At 43.9% G+C, this 18511-nt stretch overlaps 1 protein-coding gene across 1 annotated transcript; it reads right to left on the bottom strand.

The window, feature by feature from the left end:
- Nucleotides 1-2639: 2639 nt before the first annotated feature.
- On the bottom strand, nucleotides 2640-16101 carry LOC308145702 (synaptopodin 2-like protein). The gene is made up of 5 exons (XM_080517216.1): nucleotides 15835-16101; nucleotides 12805-12956; nucleotides 12410-12715; nucleotides 10966-11348; nucleotides 2640-6207 (listed from the first exon to the last, which is right to left on the bottom strand). The coding sequence occupies exons 1-5, from the start codon at nucleotides 15934-15936 to the stop codon at nucleotides 3536-3538; spliced, it is 3615 nt and encodes a 1204-aa protein (XP_080373342.1). The 5' UTR covers nucleotides 15937-16101; the 3' UTR covers nucleotides 2640-3535.
- Nucleotides 16102-18511: the final 2410 nt, after the last annotated feature.

Genomic DNA, 18511 nt, shown 5'->3' with positions numbered 1-18511 from the left:
GTCTTTAATGATAAATGTTCGAATCCTGATGAAGAGATTAACGAGATGCCAGTAAAATGTTCCTTTTTTTTTTTTTTTTTTTTTTGCTCTGACTGCAGGTGAACAAGTGGCATTTGATTAAAGAAAAAAGAAAAGTAAAGAAAAACAACACAAAATAATAATGCAAAAAAGCAGGATACTGGTTTGTCTTAAGGGCTTTTGCACTGTTGTTGATGTGTTTTCCTCCCCCGTGTGAGAGACTCTTTGTACTTCCTCCTCCAGCTAGGAAACCTTTCGCTATGATTGGCAGCCTCATTGTGCTTGGCAGGAGTTCAGCCTGTATCACTGTGTCAGTCAGTTTGTCAGCGCACAGCTTTTTGCATTCAATTCATTTCCCTGCAAAGCCACAAGAACACGGGTGGTTGGGTGACGGTCGGGCGACTTTAAATACTCTAAATTACGTAATTGAGATCGAGTGACTATTGGAAATGAAAATAAAATATCCAAAGATTTTCAATTGAAATCTTGTTTTCTGACTACGTCTCACCCTATGTCCTGAATCCTTGACTGGAAAACTTCTCCACTACATCGTTTGATCTTCTTTGAGGCCTTCATTTCATCTTTCTTCCAATATAACCGCTATCTCTGATCGTGACAGATGCACGAAAGTGAGATCTTGTTGTGTCCAGCTCTAAACTGGAACAATCATTATGGGACATCTGCAATTACTGGCTCATACTAAAGAAAGTCCCCAAATTTTCCAAATTGCTTTTCTAAGAATCGTGAATGCCTTGATTGAATTTCATTGCGGTTGGGTGAACAGCGAAGGGGGATCAATTGAAAACCCAACATTGCCATTTTCCAAGAAAACAATGGAAATTGAACAGGTAAAGGGGCCTTAATAAATAATTATAAATTCATCAGACATGCAAACCTCCACAATCTGGCCGCACCTTCACCTTGAGTCTTGACTCCAAATACAGAACTCTGCTGACCGCAAAACATAGTAAGAGGAAAAGAGCTTCTCTGGCAAAGCAACCAAAGAGGAGATAAAATATACAGTGATGCTTCTCCTTCTGTCTCAATAACATTATAGAAAAGAAAAAAAAGCCATCAGAATTCGGAGTTTAACATTTGGATTAACTGCTCCAAAAATAGGCAAATGGGTGGTGTATGCATGTGTGTGTGAGAAACTGAGTATGAGAAGAAATAACAGTAAAGAGGTGTTAAAATAGACTAAATAGAAAGTTTTCAAAGGAGCACTGCAGTTATTCCAATGGGCGCAGTTACAGAAATGATGATACGCACACGCGCACACATATAAGACAAATGTGCTGAAGTGCAATCCAATAGTGGATCCACCCCAGCTTGTCAGCACAGTTCGATGCACTGCTGGGAGATGGTAATTCAAACTCAGGTTGGTAAATAGATATACATCCCGTTTATACAAGCTGTTGGGAAATAGTTTAGAACAAATGGTACAATTCATACCATTTTCTCCTCCAGAAATTGACCTGTTGAGCTAATTATTATTAATAGGATGGAGTCTGTGATTCATCAGCTTTGACACATTTCACATTCATGACTGACCCAGGAGCAGAATGTGTTATGCTCACATATTAACATGCGGCACTTAATGCAGACAGCTGATAATGAGCTCCCTGTAAACTGATTCTATTCTCTTCACTTATTTATGGACATTTTACTTGAAAAAGGCATGTCTTGAATTTTTCATTACATCCAATGTCTCCCACGGGTGACTTGTACACAACATAAATTCATGTTTCCTCGCCGATAGCGTCTTTAACCTAAATGTTTTCTTCTTCATAAGCTCACATGCTTCAAATACTGACTTGACTTTAATCAATAGATTTTACAATACATTGTGTGGATGTATGTGCGAGAGCATACATGTACACATGCACTGCTCATAGGAGGGATTTGGTGTTCATCTGTGTTTTCCCCTCCAGCAGCTAAACTTACTTTAGGGCCTGAACAGGACTAAAGTTAGCCCCATATGCCAACTGATCCCTGTCAAGGGTCAAAGGTTAGATCCCTTTCGGTGTCCATGGTTGGGTTTCACAGCACGGCAACCATCAGGTGGCTGTCATTAAAGCTGTTATGAAATGTAGGGCAACAATTCTACAGGCATATTGTTAAAAAAAAAAAAAAAAAAAGGGGGTGGAGGGTCAAATAGAAGATGATATTATTATTTTTTAAAAACCAACCTGTTTTTGTGAAATTGAACTCTCATATTGAAAAAATTATTTGAGGATTCACTAAAGGGATATTCAAAAGATGGAAAAGAACCACCTAATCTGAAGTGTCAGTGTGATTTTGTTTATGTTATTCTAAAATGAGACAGGAAAACTCCATAAACTGCAGTGTGGCAACACGTCATGGTAACAAATCCCACAGTGCCTCCATGTGGTGACAATTAAAACTACCGTGTTCTTGGTGCTTAAGCTGACGCTTTCAATTACTATGTCAAAGCTGAGTATTTCCTAAAAACACTTTCAAGCCAGTGCAAGAATCTGTTATAGTTAAAAAGGTGAGGAAAAGGGTAAATAGTGATGGGAGGAAGAGGAGGAAACATTGGGCCCAGTGTGGGAGTGCATGGTGACGTTAGTGGCACAGGAAGAAACAGAATGACAGCTGAGGTGAGTCATGTCTATTTTTATTCAGCTGCATGCCTCTGTGGAAAAAAAAAAAAAAATCACAGCCAAACAGACATGTTATACCTCTCTTGTTTCATATCAATAGATGAGAAATCAGAGCTACTGTAAAAGGCCTTTTCCTCCTCTGTGACAGCTGTTGTTCCCTACCCGGTGAAAGACTACATGAAAACAAAGCACACACTGCTGCACAGTGCAATCACACCAGAATAGAAGAAAACACTCATAATCATCAAACACAAATCAGTATATCTGTAACAGAGGGTGCAGTTCTAACTGTTAGTGAAATCACTGTTCTAGTATGGTGGGGGCGAGTTAGCAACAGGTCCAGCAGTATGTTTGTGAAGTTCTAAATCATATCTGCACCTTTCACACAAATATTCCTATTATATTACTTCCTAATATGTGCTTCCTGTGCTTTCTGTTTTTCTTCAACCCATCCTTGGCCACGTCTCTCGCTACAGTCTCATGGTTACACATCCTCTGTTCTTCTTTTACTATGCTAAAGCTAATTTCCTCTTCATTCAGTTCAATATTGATTATACCATCCCCCTCCCCCCTTCCCACAATGTCTCTCTTCACTTTCAATCTATAGCGGATATACATATCTTAAATGTTTGCCAGGATTTCACACTACATTCCCTTTTCAAAACACAGTGTTCCCTTTAAATACTGTATAACGAAATGCTTTCAATAAAAGAGTTAACGAGATGAAACGATACAATCTGCTACATGTGTGGCTGATCCAAACGCAGCTTTTGATGTAATGTGGCATGAAAAACCTCCAGCTGCAGCCTTGAATTACAATATTATGACAAAAAAAAAAAGAAGGAAAACATACAAAATGTTGCTCAAACAAATGTGTAATGTCCAGGAGATGATCAGTGCGTAGTGGATCCAGGGCGCCAAACACACGGCTGTAGACCCAGGTTGGAAATGCTGAACCTCGGCCTGGGGACCCTGCTGGGCGGGGTGCTGCTTGAAGGGGGGTTCAGTGGGCTTATGTCTGGGGCGCTCTTGAACTGCCGGTTGGAGGGCTGAGAGTGGGAAAAAGGAGGGGACTGCACTTGGCTTGAAGAAGAGGAGAAAGTGGGAAGCTGTGGGAGTGGGGCAGTAGGGGCCGGGGGCATTGTGGGAGACAGAGGGGAGGGGGCCCACTGAGGCTGGAAGGGCTGAGCTGGAGACAGATGTTGTGGATACGCGGCGGTGTCAGCTGTGGGTGGAAGAGACATGACTTCAGACTGCCACAGTGGTTCTCCGAGGGTGGTAGCCGATCGAGGGACTATAACTTTGAGGGCGGGCCCTGTGGATGTCGGCGGAGGAGTAGAGAAGCGCTTTATTTCGTAAACTCGAGCCGTCTTCTGAGGGCCGCCCGTCATGGGTTTCTGCTGCTGATAGGTAGAGATGCCTTGTGGAACTCCGCCCCCATAGCTGAATAGAGATGAGTTGAGCTGGTAGGGCTGGTGGTTCATAATGTCTATAGGCTTCAGGGCTGCTTTCTGCCCTTTCGGTCCAGCTTTTCCCGACTTTTGCACCTCAGGTTTCTTCTGTGCCTTCAGAGGGCAAGAGGGAGAGAGGAGGGGGTTGTAGCTGATGGGTGGTGGAGCCCGGATGTTGGATGAGTACTTCCAAGTGGCAGGGAGTGAAGGAGTGGGAGAGGGCTCTCTTGTCTGTGCAGGAGAGTAAGGGGCCGCAGCAACAGATGGTGACCGATCCACGACGTATCGATCCATCCTGTGTTGTCTCCGGGCAAACAGCTGGCCTCCCTTGCCCGCCAGCTGTGGCACCTGAGGGGTCTGCGGTTTGGGCGCCACGGGCGGTGGCCTTGATGCCCGCTGAGCCTGCATGAAGTTACAGGCCTCTGCTCCAAGCCGTAGCCAGTCCTCTTCAGGCCCTGATTCATGGCCTGCATCAGCACTGGGTGGCACTCCAGGCTCAGCACCGGACGGTCTTATGAAGCGGTCGTCCATGTTCTGGACCATAGACAGCAGGTCGGGGTTTACCGACACGTCCTTCTTCTGGATTGCACTGAACATCGGCTTCTGGCTGCTACGACGTCGGGCATCGTTGAGGATGCCGGTACGAGCAGCTGGGACTGAAATGCGCTGTTCTCGTGTTTCCAGTGAGTCAGAGGCCTGTGCAAGCAGCATCGGTGCATTTGAAGGTTGGGGGCAGGGTGTCACCACACCTGTGTCGTTACTGCAAGGATGGACGGCAGGGGGTTGGGTGGCAGGGGAAGCAGCGGGCGCGCGATGAGGGGAGAAGGCAACTTGTGTCAAATCAGGGGGGTGCGGTGAAGAAATGGGAGGAGCAGAGATGCAGGTGGAGGCAGGTGGGTATATGGGAGCTGGTGGGGAAAAGTATGTTGGCGGGGTGGCAGGAGGAGGGAGGTATGTCTGTGAGATTGCAGGAGCTGCAGGAGAAAACATGGTGTAGGGGGAAGCGTGTCCTGCAGGTTGAGGAGAAAATGTGTTTGCAGGAGGCTGAGCGATCGGCACCGAGGACAGAGAGGAGGGAGGTGAGAGAGCTGAGGGTGGCGAGTGCATCGAGGGGGGAGTGTTGCTGTTGTTATTTCTTGGAGGGATATACAGGGAGGTGCTAGACACCGCTCTCCTTGCATCCGGCCCGGATGGCTGGTGAGTAGGTGAGATGGTCACCATGGAGACAGCTGCTATGGGTTTGGTTTCCATGGTGATGGCTGTGGGTTTGGGTTGAGGAGGGCGAAACATCACGGAGGTTACAGAAGGACGAGAACCGGTGGGGCCAGGAGTGAAGGGGCGGGCGGTGCGGTTCAGATAAGCAGCGTGAGGACTGAGCCCGCTGTTATTGTGTGAGTCTGTGATCGGGGTGGGGTTAGGATCCAGGCTCACATGAGGGTTAGGGTTGGCATGTTGTCCATTCTGACTTCCAATGGGCAACTGAGAGGGCGGGCTCAGAACAACACTGGCCCGGCTCACAGCTACGGACCCTCCGTTGGTCAGTGCCACAGCTGGAGGCGACATGTGCGCTGAGTGGCTGGTGATTGGCTGCTTCACGTTGCTGGTCTCAGGCCTCGAGTCCTGATAAGCTGAGTTCTCTGGGACCTCCAACCCCAGGCTTCGATTGGCAGCAGTCACGAGCCCTGGAATCTGGTAAGCGGATGTATCAAATCCTGGGCTCTGATTGGTTGCTGGAGTTGTTGGCGTAACAGGGGTGGTTGGCGGGCAAGCACAGCTTCTCCTGTCCAGCAGATCCAGATAACCAGAATCCCACGTAGGGTCAAAAGATGACGAGAATCCCTCTTCGTCAACTTCAGAGCCACTTTGTACTGAACTTCCTCCTTCCTCCTCTGTTTCACCTCCTGTCTCCCCTTCTGTGTCTCCTCCCCGATCGCCTTCAGCTTTGCCAAAACAAGTGAGAGTGTACTTCTTCGCCCTCTGCCTGCGTTTCTTAAACATAAGCACCCCTTTGGAGTTGGGGTTTGGAGCATCAGTCAGCAAAGAAGCAATGGAGCGGCATTTAGTGCGAGCTTCCTTCACCTGTTTCTCCACCAAACTCTCGCCACGCTGCAACTCTGCAAGACAGGAAGAGAAAAGAGCGAGAGACCAAATTAAATGTGATGATATAGAGCAGAGATGAAGGAGGAAAGTGGTAGTGGGAGATTTGACGAGTACAAAAATGACAAATACCGGAAACATAGCAGTGTGACAGCCCTCACTGACTGCGAGTGGTGGACGATTTATACAGCATTATCTCAGTGAGGCGCTGTGATGAGTGTTTCCAGTGACAGACAGGAGTGTGTGTGGTGGATTTAGAACAAAGAATTCCTGCTGCTCTCCAGAGTTGAGTCACACACAACAGGAAGATGAGATCACAGCGTTGCTCCTGCAGAACTTCATGTTTGAGCACGTCTGCTTGCACTTGTCTCACTTATCCTGTGGGGACATTAATCTATTTGCATAGTTTATTGTTGTTTTTTTGAGGGGAGTAACAAAATAGAAGTTGTTCTTCTTTAAGGATTTACAGAAAAACATTTTAGAGTGGGTTCAAGGGTAGGGTGAAGTCGGGTTGAGGGCATGTATCCAGGAAATGAATGGTTGTGAGTATTATTATGTCCAGCGAGGGGGTGGAAACATAAAATGTGTGTCTACCAGCCTGTGCACATCGTGTTTGTCCCTGTGTCCCGGCTTAGTCTGGGGCTATTTGAGTCTTTAGTTTCTTGGCTCACCTCGCAGGAATATGCTCACCACATAACTATAGACTGATGCAGACTCTGTGTGCACACTCTGAAACAGACAAGCTGATTAAAACCATTGTTGGATGTAATTTATCATGAAGCAATCAGATTACTTGTATTATCTTCGTGGTCACATCACTTCAAGGAAGACTTTTTCAAGAGACAGAAAAAACATGTCGGTGTGGCCGACACTCAACATTATTTTTGACTGACCAATAGCTTTTATAGTTACCAAAACATTTTCTTTGTTTGAGTTGTTTGTTATTGCAAACTTTGCTCATGGCACGTTGTGTATATTCCGTGGATCTGTGAAGTTCAGGAGGTAGTTGTGGACTGGCAACAATGCAACCATGCTTTATGATAACACAATTGGGTGAAAATAGTGAACAAAGCCAGAGAAATGTTCAAAGTTCTGATATTTTGCATCAGTCTTGCTTGGTAATGATCTTAAAGAGGGATAAAGGTTTACAGTTCACAGTTGACTCATAAATACACAACTACATCTGAGGCAACACTTGAAGGTTACGTGTAGTTTTACAACAAAAATATTAAAATTTAATTAAACTTTTAATGTGAAAATTCGGGAGATCCAATTGTGCAATTTTTGTGCAATAATATTTAATTATTGTTAATTTCTAATTTGAAATGAGGATTTAGTTAAATTAGATTTCACCTGGCAGAGTTACTTATTTATTACTTATTTCAATTGTGTTTTACGGTGCACACTCAATGGCAAAAAGGCATTCTATTCTATTCTATTCTATTCTATTCTATTCTATTCTATTCTATTCTATTCTATTCTATTCTACATTGAAGAAACAAATGTGTGCACCAGATGTAATGTCCATTAGAAAGAAATAATTTAATAGACCTGTCACTGAAAAACAAGCATGTCAAACTGCTGGTAGCATGAGAGGAAAAGCCGGTGGATCAACAGAGTCATTATTGTTCATCCTCTGAGGACCGTGAAAATCTATACGTCCTAATCCGTCCGATAACTGCAAGGATATTTTAGTGTTGACCAAAGTGGTGCACAGCAACCTTTGTCACCACCCAGGTTCAGAATATGTTAACTTGTTTCAAGCTTTGTTGCATAGAATATTAAATCTTAGTTATTACAGTGCATAGCATTTCATTACAAATCAATTATTCTCACAGAGCTGAGTCTATTCAGCTTCAACAACAACAACAATGTCAAACAATAGTCACCTTTCTCTGGCGTTAACACGACACAGGCATTAATATTTCACATAATTCACCTTGTTATATTGAAAAAAATACAAACATTTCACTTCAAACTGAGGTTCTCTACAATAAGTGACATCCTGCGAAAAACCAAGCTCATTTCAAACAGTCTGAAGCGTCTTACCTCTGTGGACAGTGTGTGGGATTGCGTGTCCACCTACATCTGAACCTGTAGCAGATGTGAGGTCCCTCATCTCACAAGTGTGAGTATGTGTGCGTGTGGGTTTGTGTTTGCGTGTGTGTGTGTGTGTGTGTGTGTGTGTGTGTGTGTGTGTGTGTGTGTGTGTGTGTGTGTGTGTGTGTGTGTGTGTGTGTGTGTGTCTCCTTAACCTCCCTGAGACCCTCCCACACTCACCCTAACAGTGCCTGAGCTGCTCCGAGAGGTGAAGCGTTTAGTGTCTGTCTGCAGCTCTTCTCTCAGGACACGGCCCATGTAAAGACCTTTGTCTGCCTCCTGCCACCCGAACCAACGCATGATGTCAACCCACTATTCCTGTCTGCCTGACAGGCATCAAACACCTGTCCGGTCGCTGCCTCACTCTCTCTCTCTCACACACACACACACACACACACACACACACACACACACACACACACACACACACACACACACACACACACACACACACACACACACACACACACACACACACACACACACACACACACACACAGGAGAACAGGAAGACCCCCCCCACCCACCTCATACCAGAGGATACTTAGATAGCAGTGTCATTGACTGTGGATTTGCATGTGTCTATATTAGTTCATCAAATGAAATTTAGGTTAGAACTGAAAGTGAGGTCATAGGTCTTTGCTGACATGCTGCTGACGCCTCACACCTGAGTAACTTTGTGAGCACAGGGAAGCAACTTCAACGCAGATGAGGGCGCCGTCCCGTATTCAAAGCCTAATGAAAATATGCTTGTGCGTTGTAACGTGAGAAAGGGCAGGTCCCTGGACATCGCAGTCATCCTGCATTCTACAGCAGAGCGCCTCATCCGACAGCGTCGTCGCCTGAGGTCGTCAGCCTATTGTAGCGGATGACGGGTTTGTCATTACTGCAACATTTGCTCATATGACGCAGAACTCAGTCAGTGCGTAGCTATCCGGTTTAACCAGCTCAATGACATATTGGACAGATTGTCTGGCTGACAAGCAAACGCATAGTTCATCATTTAATGACAATATTAATATCATTCCAATTTAAAGAGCTCCTAACATTGTTATTGTGGTTATTTTTATAAGCTTACAACTTCAACAAGCTGTGAACTGTGTTTGATATTGTGGACACAAGTGGCTAAAATAAGGCTCATAATAGACCCACGACTGCTCCTCATAGTGGATCCAGCCAAGGAGGTTCTGCTCAGGATGATTAGGATTCCTGGTCATTAGAAATCCTCCAACAGGGACCAAGTGAGGAGACCCCAGGAACCGCTGAAGAGGTTGTTTTTGGAAATGAGATATAAAAACAAAAGGACATCGATGAATTTGAATATGTTATACCACCTTGCTGTCAAAATAAAAGAAAGTATGTACAAACCAAAGGTGGGGGTATATCCCTCCCATCCCTACCAGAAGTTTCCACCTTCACCCTGGAACATGGTAGCCATAGCCTAGCGTAAAGGCTTGAAATATTATAAAACACAAGAACAATATTAAACTAAATGTACCTTAAGAATAACTGATTTTGTGTGTTTGAAAATGTCTTGTTTTTTTGCATTTATGGGATTTATTACCTGAACGCGATAATAAGATTCAAAGTTATTGAATTCCCCTGTTCTCCATAATATTATTTCCTGTTTTCTATTTGTCTAACCCTGAAAAGAAGTTGATATTTTCCAAATTAACAGGATCACTTGACCATAAATAAAATATTGCTGTGTTAGAGCCAATTATTGCAGAACAGATGTACAACAAAACGATATCTGCAACACATTGGCATTATTATCCAGGCTCACAGAAAAGTAATGGTATCCCCCTGACGGTTTAACTGTTGCATCATAATTAACGTGATGTCACTGGTCAACAATATAATCCTTGACGCTTGGATTTCCTTCAATAAACATCCATGTCAATAATTGCTATTTCCAAAACAAACTAAGAAGGATATCCACGTGTAATTAGAGTCACAGAAACTGTAGTGATACAGTCAGAGGTTTCAATGCCTACAAATACACCCACCGTGACGAAATACTCAGAATCCCGAGGAGAGGGACTGACCAATGTTACAGTGGACGGCAAGCGGGTGAGGAGGGGTGAGGTGGAATACCTTCGCTGGTATCTGGTATATCTCACCCCATCACCACCAGAAATGAAAGTGTAACCGGACCAACCATTTCCATGAGACGACCAGCAGTGGGTGATCTAGCTGAAGAGTTCAGAATGCACAGCCAGTGTTTGGCCTTTTAATCAGCTCTCTTATGGCCACATTTCATTTAGATTTCATAGCTTTTAAATTATCAATGAAGGTTCTATGAGTGAGAATGAGCTTCTGGCCTCTTTTCCAAAATCAGTTCTTAAATATGAATTTCTTTACTGGACTGAGAAGCTCCTGTTACAAATATGTGAGAAATTGTTTAAATATCATAGCCAAGGAGCTAAGCTCTGAGAAGAAAGCTAAATTCTGTCCTCTCCAGGATATTAGTCAAAGGTTGTGAAAGCCAAGATGGCACAGAGAGAGTGATCTTAGTTTTTTCAGCTCGGATTTTGAGATCAATCACATTTGATAGACGTTTGAAACCAGCTACGCAAACCCAAGCTTATTGTGGTGTATACCTTATATATCTGTGTGGACTTTTTTGCCTGTTTCTTTCCTGAAAAATGCATTAAAAAAAAAAAAATCCTTACTGGCTTGCCGTGCTTTTTCCACGTAGGTGCTGGAAAGCTCATCACTGACGGGCGTCTGCTGCAGTCCCACCATCGGCACAAGATGGTTGCTGGAGCTCAACATCATGGCCTCTTTTGCCCGTTCGGGGGACACCAGGGGTGGGCAGATCAGGGTGATGCAGCCCCCCACCTCCTGGAAGCCGCTGTCCCCTTCTCCCTCCGCTTCCACCTGGTCAGGGGTCGGGGTGAGTGTGTGAGGGGTCAGGGTGTGTGGGGTGTGTGCAGGGGTGGTCCACTCTGCCTGGAGGGGTTGGTAGATGAGCTCCCTCCGAGGGACACCCAGGAGACAATGGGCGTCCCACTGATCCTGTGTGGAAACTGCCGCGTCTGTGGCACTCTCGTACCTTCAAACACAACACAGACCACTTCAGTTAGAATGTGCGCTCTGGGAAATTCAACTGACTGAATTTCTTCTTGTTTTTTTTTTTAATTACATTTACTTGTTAATTGTTTCATGATGTTTACAGTATTTATGTATATCTTCACTGACTCTCTAACATTATTCACATAGTATCATGTAATATTAATAATAACTTACACAAACAACAATCACAAATCGCCATTAAATGTGAAGGTTGAGGGTGGTTTGTATAAAGTGGAGGATGCAAGAAATTACGCAGTGGGTCTTTATAATTGCCTCAATTTAACTGGTTTGGGTGATGTTCTATCTTTTTCCACACTTTTTTTTTTTAATTTATTAAAACTTGTGTTAATTCAAGTCTCTGCCCCAGATTTGTTGTTGTTGTTGTTGTTGTTGTTGTTGTTGTTGTTGTTGTTGTTGTTGTTGTTGTTGTTTCAAATGTTGTTTTCCTCCTATCTGTTGATGTGGTCAAGAACACTTTGTGGTTTGTTTGTTTGTTTGTTTGTTTTTTTCTTAATTTCAACAGCACCAAACTCCTTTCCAGGGGCCATACACAGGTTTGATCTAATTTGTGGCTGTACAAGGAAAATAATAGCATTTAACCTTGGAATACAAACAACTCCAAGTAATAGTTTCAGTGCCAAACAATACGAGTGCACCTTGAATTTTTGATGTAGCTTTTAATTAAATCTTCTATAAACAGCTTGAACCTTATTAAGAAAAAAGCATTTGAAAGTTGTTTTCACAAACTCTCCCAGAGTGAGTCGCCTTCATGATTTTGATACCAACGGTTGCTCCAGCGTCACTGAGCATTGCTGCCATCTGCTGTTCAGATCTGATTCGTTGTGGCCCTCAGACAACATGTTTGACACCTGTGCAATACACCCAACATGCAGTTGCTCATTTTGGCCCGTGAGATAATTTTTTTAATAGTTTTAATTTAAGGAGTGCTATTGGTGAACAAGGTCCAAAGTAAAAACCAAAGAGTCAAATCCTAATTTTCTATTCGTCGTTAATATTCCAAATAGGATTGACATCTCTTACCCACTCATCTCCGACGTCTCCTCCTCCTCTGTGTTGTCGTAGCGCGCAGGTGAGCGTGCATGAGGAGGCGTGCGGCGTTGGCGGCGGTGGACGTGCGACTGCGTGTCTGCGTCGCTGTCCGTCTCCCCGTAGTAGGCCTCGCTGTCTGGAGGGGAAGTGATGCCCCGGGGAATCTCTGCGGGGGAGAGGATGGAGGAGCTGCCAGAGGTCAAAGGGGCCACCGGAGGAGACAGGACCCTGGTGGAGGAAGTGCGGGGTGATACCGAGCGGCCGGAGTGAGACGCCGCGTGAAGCCCAGAAGCAGCCCTGGGAGAATACAGGAGACAGGATGTGAAATTAGAAATGATGAATCAGGTTGGATGATGTGACAAAAAAAAAAAGGTCTGTGCTCTGACCTTTTGACCCTCAGGCTGAGCGTCCCGCTCTGTGTGTCTATGAGGCTCATGGCCTGAGCGTGACTGAGCTCTGAACACACGCGATCGTCAATCGCAACCAGCTCGTCGTGCTCCCGCAGGCCGGCTCTGCAAGCTTTGCTGCGTCTGCGCACCTGAAAACAGGAGGATATTTGTGAAGTTTTACATTTAACACTCGAGTCCAAGTCAAAATACAGCTGCCTGTTCCAATAAATACTCTGTAAACAAAAGTAAAATAAGTGCAAGTTGTGAAATATCCTGGAGTGCTGCAATGATACGTGGGACCTTCATCTCATTGCGAGAATAGCCACACCACCCCGCTGTGTGATGGACACATGATGCTTGTCTTGAGACATTAACCTTTATGGGGGCCACCGTTGTGTGCAGACACATGCATGTCATCACATGTCGGCACACAGAATCACATGAACACACAATATAACTATGACACAGTGAAACAAGTATTCTAGTATTGAAACAGAAACTAATAATGTTCTCTATATTAAAATGATGACATGGCTGGACTTTGTATGAATCACTATCAATATGATTAAACATGTAATTCTGTCACATTTTATTTGTTTAATGATCAGACAAGTTTAGATGCTTAGAAATGAACGTGAAATAAGTGTCTCGGGAGAAACTCAAACTTTCAAAGCAAAGAATCTTTCAATTACTACTGACTATAAAGTTCTTTTGAAGGATATTCCCATGATGCTGAAGATACTAACTCCAAATATTTGGTCATAGGCTGGCTTTTATATTCAGTTCTCTCTGTATTCAGGAGTTCTTTTCTTGTCCTCTATCCTCCCCCTCTAATTACACCTTGGTCCATCTGTGCTGTTTTCTGTATTTTACCTGGTTTCAACCCCTGCGGTTTACTTATTTTACACCACCTAGTTTTTGCAGTCCATTTTCCCTTCATTCTACATAAAAAAATTATCTATTATTGATTACTTGACTAATTGGTAATTATCCAAACTGCTGCAGAACAAGGTCTGTTGCTCAATACTGCAACTTTTCCACAAAATTTTTGATCCTTCAGCAAGAAGGAGTTGTCTTTTGGCGGCAGCCCTCATCAGCCCTGCATCAAAATAGCTCATAAACTCATGCAGCTGCTGCTGGAAGTCGCTGTGAGATGATGTCAGAACTCTCTTTAGGAAGCATGTCTGTATTGGGGGTGGGGGTGGGGGGAGGGGGGGGTATTCTTGTCCAATCGATTACAGTTGACTCTAAAAACAGAAGATAAGGGTGTTCCTTCAGTTTCGCACACACTGTATCACTGGTGAAGGTGAAACGTGGAGTGTGTTCCCGCACCCACTTACAGTATTTTGCTTTTATCAGCAATCTCTTGACCTAATAGTTCTTTTCAGAGCCAACGTCACTAGTCAAGTCATTTATCGTATGTTCACACACAGGCATGCACACACATTTATATATATACATATACATATACAACACAAGTGGGCATCACGGAAGAGGGGGTTTGAACAGCTGCCCCTCCAGTCGGGACCAGAGTTCATGCCTGTCATTCACCATATGTTCCCGACGCAACCCGAAATAAAACCTGCCAGGCAGATCAACCACATTCCTAGACAGACGTAGGAAGACGGCTGCTTCTCGGATAATCAACAAAGAAACATCATATGCTGAAGGGAGAAATATTTTCGTGTGTGTGTGTGTGTGTGTGTGTGTGTGTGTGTGTGTGTATGTGTGTGCGTGCGTGCGTGCGTGCGTGCGTGCGTGCGTGCGTGTATCGATATCATTGTGTGAACAAGAGGTCGGCCTTTTTCCATGCTCAGCTTCCAGCCGCTCTTAAATGAGCTATTTTGATCCTTCAGTTTGTGCGGCGGCCCCTCCTCGGCTTATCTGAGGTATGACCCAACACACATAAACACACAGGAGCACATCCACCAACCAAGAGGAAGCACAGCCGACGTTAAGGTGACCTTATCTGCGCGAAAATCCTGGATAAAGAGATGTCTGTGCTTCCATTTTGAAGCCGAGGTTTTCGACAGCTCATGGGTGACTGGCCAACTTTTCCCATGAGGGTGAGCGAGGCCAAATTCTTGCCGTCCAGAATAACTTTTCTATTAGAGAGAACATCCAAAGCTGTGAGCAGATATAGACACAGACGCAAAAAGCCCTTGAAGAAACTCAACTATTAATTTTAGCTTAGGCTTAATCCTGCCTTTCATCCTAGCAAAGTGTATTTTGTGCCAATTGTCCACATAATGTGCATCGTGTTCTTGACACGGACATGCAAATGCAACGCACGTCGGTTGCAACCTGTTTTAAAGAATTCCTATCAGTGCTATGGCTCGCCAACGGGACGTCGGGTCGAGGAAGAGCAGCACACGAACATGTCCTCACGCAGTTCTCAGACCCATAACATCAATCACAACAGGTGAGAGGCCAACAGCCTCGTGAAACCCGACCTCAAGTGGAAGGATTACCTCAAAAGTCAACAGGTATCCGGAGATAACTTTCATGCGTTCACATACGTTGAACCTCTTTCTGCTCCAGAGGTTCAGGGAACGGATCGTGTCATTTCTCTCGAATGTGGCAAATTCACTACAATGCATGTGACGAAAACATTAGAGAAGAATTCCTATCAGATCAAATTGAGTGACATACCTAGATGTTGTCCTGATGTTGACAGAAATATATTGCATTTCAGTCCAAAGGTATTGACTTTACAACCATCAAGAGCTAAAATAACAAGACAATGAACACAAATGATGAGCTGGAGTATAAAATGTTATGGGTCGATAGATACAATGGTTTTGGATGATCTTCCAATCACGGTTTGTTGTATTAGCTCTCAGAGTTTCAGCACATCGAAGGATGTTTTCATTAATGTTTGATGTATTTCAATTATATATGGAGGTCCGAACGCCACAAAGGACCACCGAGGCCCCCAATCAACAGGTGCACACTCAATGAAGCCTCTGTGGCTCCTGTTAGCACCTCGCCAGTAAATCTCCTCATTCATTCACGTGCACGTCGTACCTTTGCAACCTGTAGAGGTTTTTGCAGCTCGGCCCCTCCCTGCAGCCTGAACCCCCACGGAGCTCCTCCTGAGAGGGACACCACAATCTCCTCCGCCACCATCCCTGCTCCCAGCCGGTTGAGTCCGTCTTTTAAAGAGAGAAGGTGTATAACACACACACACACACACTCCCCTTCTCCAGTGGCTCTCACTCTGCCAGTATCAACCAGTGAGTGTCTCTCAGAGCACCGGGTGAGCAGGGGAGTTCACTCCACCCATGAGGAGACAGGGTGGCTGGCTTTCATCTGCTCACACTGGAATGCATGTCAGAGGGTGGGCGAAAGAAGTGCACACACTGTGTGTGTGTGTGTGTGTGGTGGGGGGTGTCTTCATCCTCCCTTGTATTCAACACTTGCCATGTCACTCTCAACACTCCTGATATACGCTCCAGAAATAACTATCAGTTCCACTCCCTCTCTGACCCCGGCCCAGCTGGGCTCGACAGGCACCCCGGCACACAGCTCTGTCCTGGTTTCCTCGTAGAACCCCAACACGACCCAGCACAGAGCGGGGGGGGGGGGGGGGGGGGGCTCTGGAATTTAGACACTTCAGGAATTTCATGAGTTTACTGGCTATAGAATAAGTCGTCTGTACCGAAGGAAGTTCTCCTGCGGCTCCCTCTATGGGACGGAAAGTCTGCGTTTCAGCCTCGCTTTTATTAAACCATCAAGAAGCACACACATTATTTAATGCAGGAAAAATAATTCAAAGTGAAGCTCTGGATTCACTTCTGGATCCCAAAATGTAACAGTGCAGAAGTGGGAACATTTGGACTTCTGGGAGGGAACTGTACATTTAAGCTTCGCGGCAGGAAAGTGTAAAGCCACCACAGCATGAACACACAAAGCTGACACAACTCAACATCCAGCATCTGTGCATGTGAGAAATAGTTTTCACAAAGCTTGAACATCATTGCAGCCCTGCTGCAGCCCTCCAACCCACACACAGCGCACACATGTTTATTATATTGAACGGCTATAACAACCTTTAGGGTACCTTCATATACAGAATAATATTATGATACTTTTCATATAATATTGATATTTTATGCATTATTACAGTATTCCTAACATAGTATATTCTCTTTATATCCTTGTGTTTCATTCAAGGCTTAATGAATGGATTTTGCCTGCAAAAAGAAAAAAAAACAACTTCAAATGTGTAAAAGTGATGTGCAATAATAACCTTTAACTTATCATTTCATCAGTGTGTTGATTTGTTACAGTTTGGCTCATCGTTTCACAGTAGATTATAATATAATCATTATATGTGCTTGACCTTGCTGGTTGTGTCTTGGTGTTTTGTAAACAGGTCACCTTCTCAAAAGTGTTCCTCTCTGCATAAATGTAGCTTTCATGGCTTCTGTGTTTCTTATTTGCATTGTTTTATGTTTTCATGCTTTGATGCCAGTTCTCTTGAATCCCCGTGTGCTCGTTTTTATTGCCCTGTTCTCTTGTTGTGATGATATTTTCCTGCCTCCTTCTGGTTGATCTTCGTCCTTACTCTTGTTCAGTTATTTTTAGTCTATCATGTTTGTTTTTTCAGGTCAGTCCTTTTAATATCTGAGCCATGTTATCTGTTTAACTGTTTCACGATGGTCATGTATATCTTGATTTTTTTTGGTTTGTTTGTTTTAAAAGAGAATGAGAAAAATTCACAGCATGTGTTTCATTGAAAGGCACACTTCTATGAATAGAATAGAATAGGATAGAAAAATCTTACCTTACTTACCATTTGTCAATAAAATTCTATAACTAATTAAAAAAAACAATTGGGGGGCTTTTTTTTACTTTGTAGAACTTTGAAGTTGTTTCAATGTAAAGTGCATTACAAATAAAATCTATTATTATTACTATTATTATTATTATTATTATTATTATTATCTTTGCCAATGAAAGTTAGGTGAGAGTCAGAGGGTTGGAAGAGAAGGTTAGGTCTTTGTCTGCATGTATGTATTTATCTATATGTATTTTACCCCCCCCCCCCCCCCCCCCCCCCAAAAAAAAAAAAAAAGAAAAACCTTACCTGAATTGCATGAAATTTTCAGAAAATATTTTTCATCATCCAAGGACCAAGTGATTAGATTTCGGGACATAAATGGCGAGATGTTTCCAAATAAATCCCCCAAAAAACTGTGGAGGAAAAAATTGTAATACAAACCATCTGTTTGCCATGCAGACGCTCCCGACTCAGTGTTTCACGCAGTGATGCAGCTACTTGACCTACCTTGTTAGCATTGATTTGCGCTGACCGCTGGCATTCTCGGAACGGACGGGGAGAAAGAAAAAGTGTGTAATGTCAGGAAGGCATTGTTTAACTTTCATGAGAGAAACGCATTTAATACGCAGAATATGAAGGTGGACATTTGACGCTACACACTCATTTTACAGTAGGTGGCGGTATGCACCTGAAAGCTGTTTGCAACCCGCCAATAAACAGAAGAAGAAGAACGCCTATCACGCTACTGATGCTAACTCGGTTCTACAAATAAATGTGGCTTTGGCGAAGGTCTGCGCTCCATTGAGTGTCAGTTGTATTGCTGTTGTTGTTAGTATTATTTTTTTATACCAAAAAAACTCATTACTGTGAGATGATAATGCCATTAATTAGAATTGCTGTTCCAGTATATTATTTAGT

The sequence above is a fragment of the Blennius ocellaris genome (assembly GCF_963422515.1).
Source record: "Blennius ocellaris genome assembly, chromosome: 21".
Taxonomy (NCBI): Eukaryota; Metazoa; Chordata; class Actinopteri; order Blenniiformes; family Blenniidae; genus Blennius; species Blennius ocellaris.
Note: the sequence above shows the minus strand (reverse complement) of the source record. Positions and strands in the feature narration are given on the sequence as shown.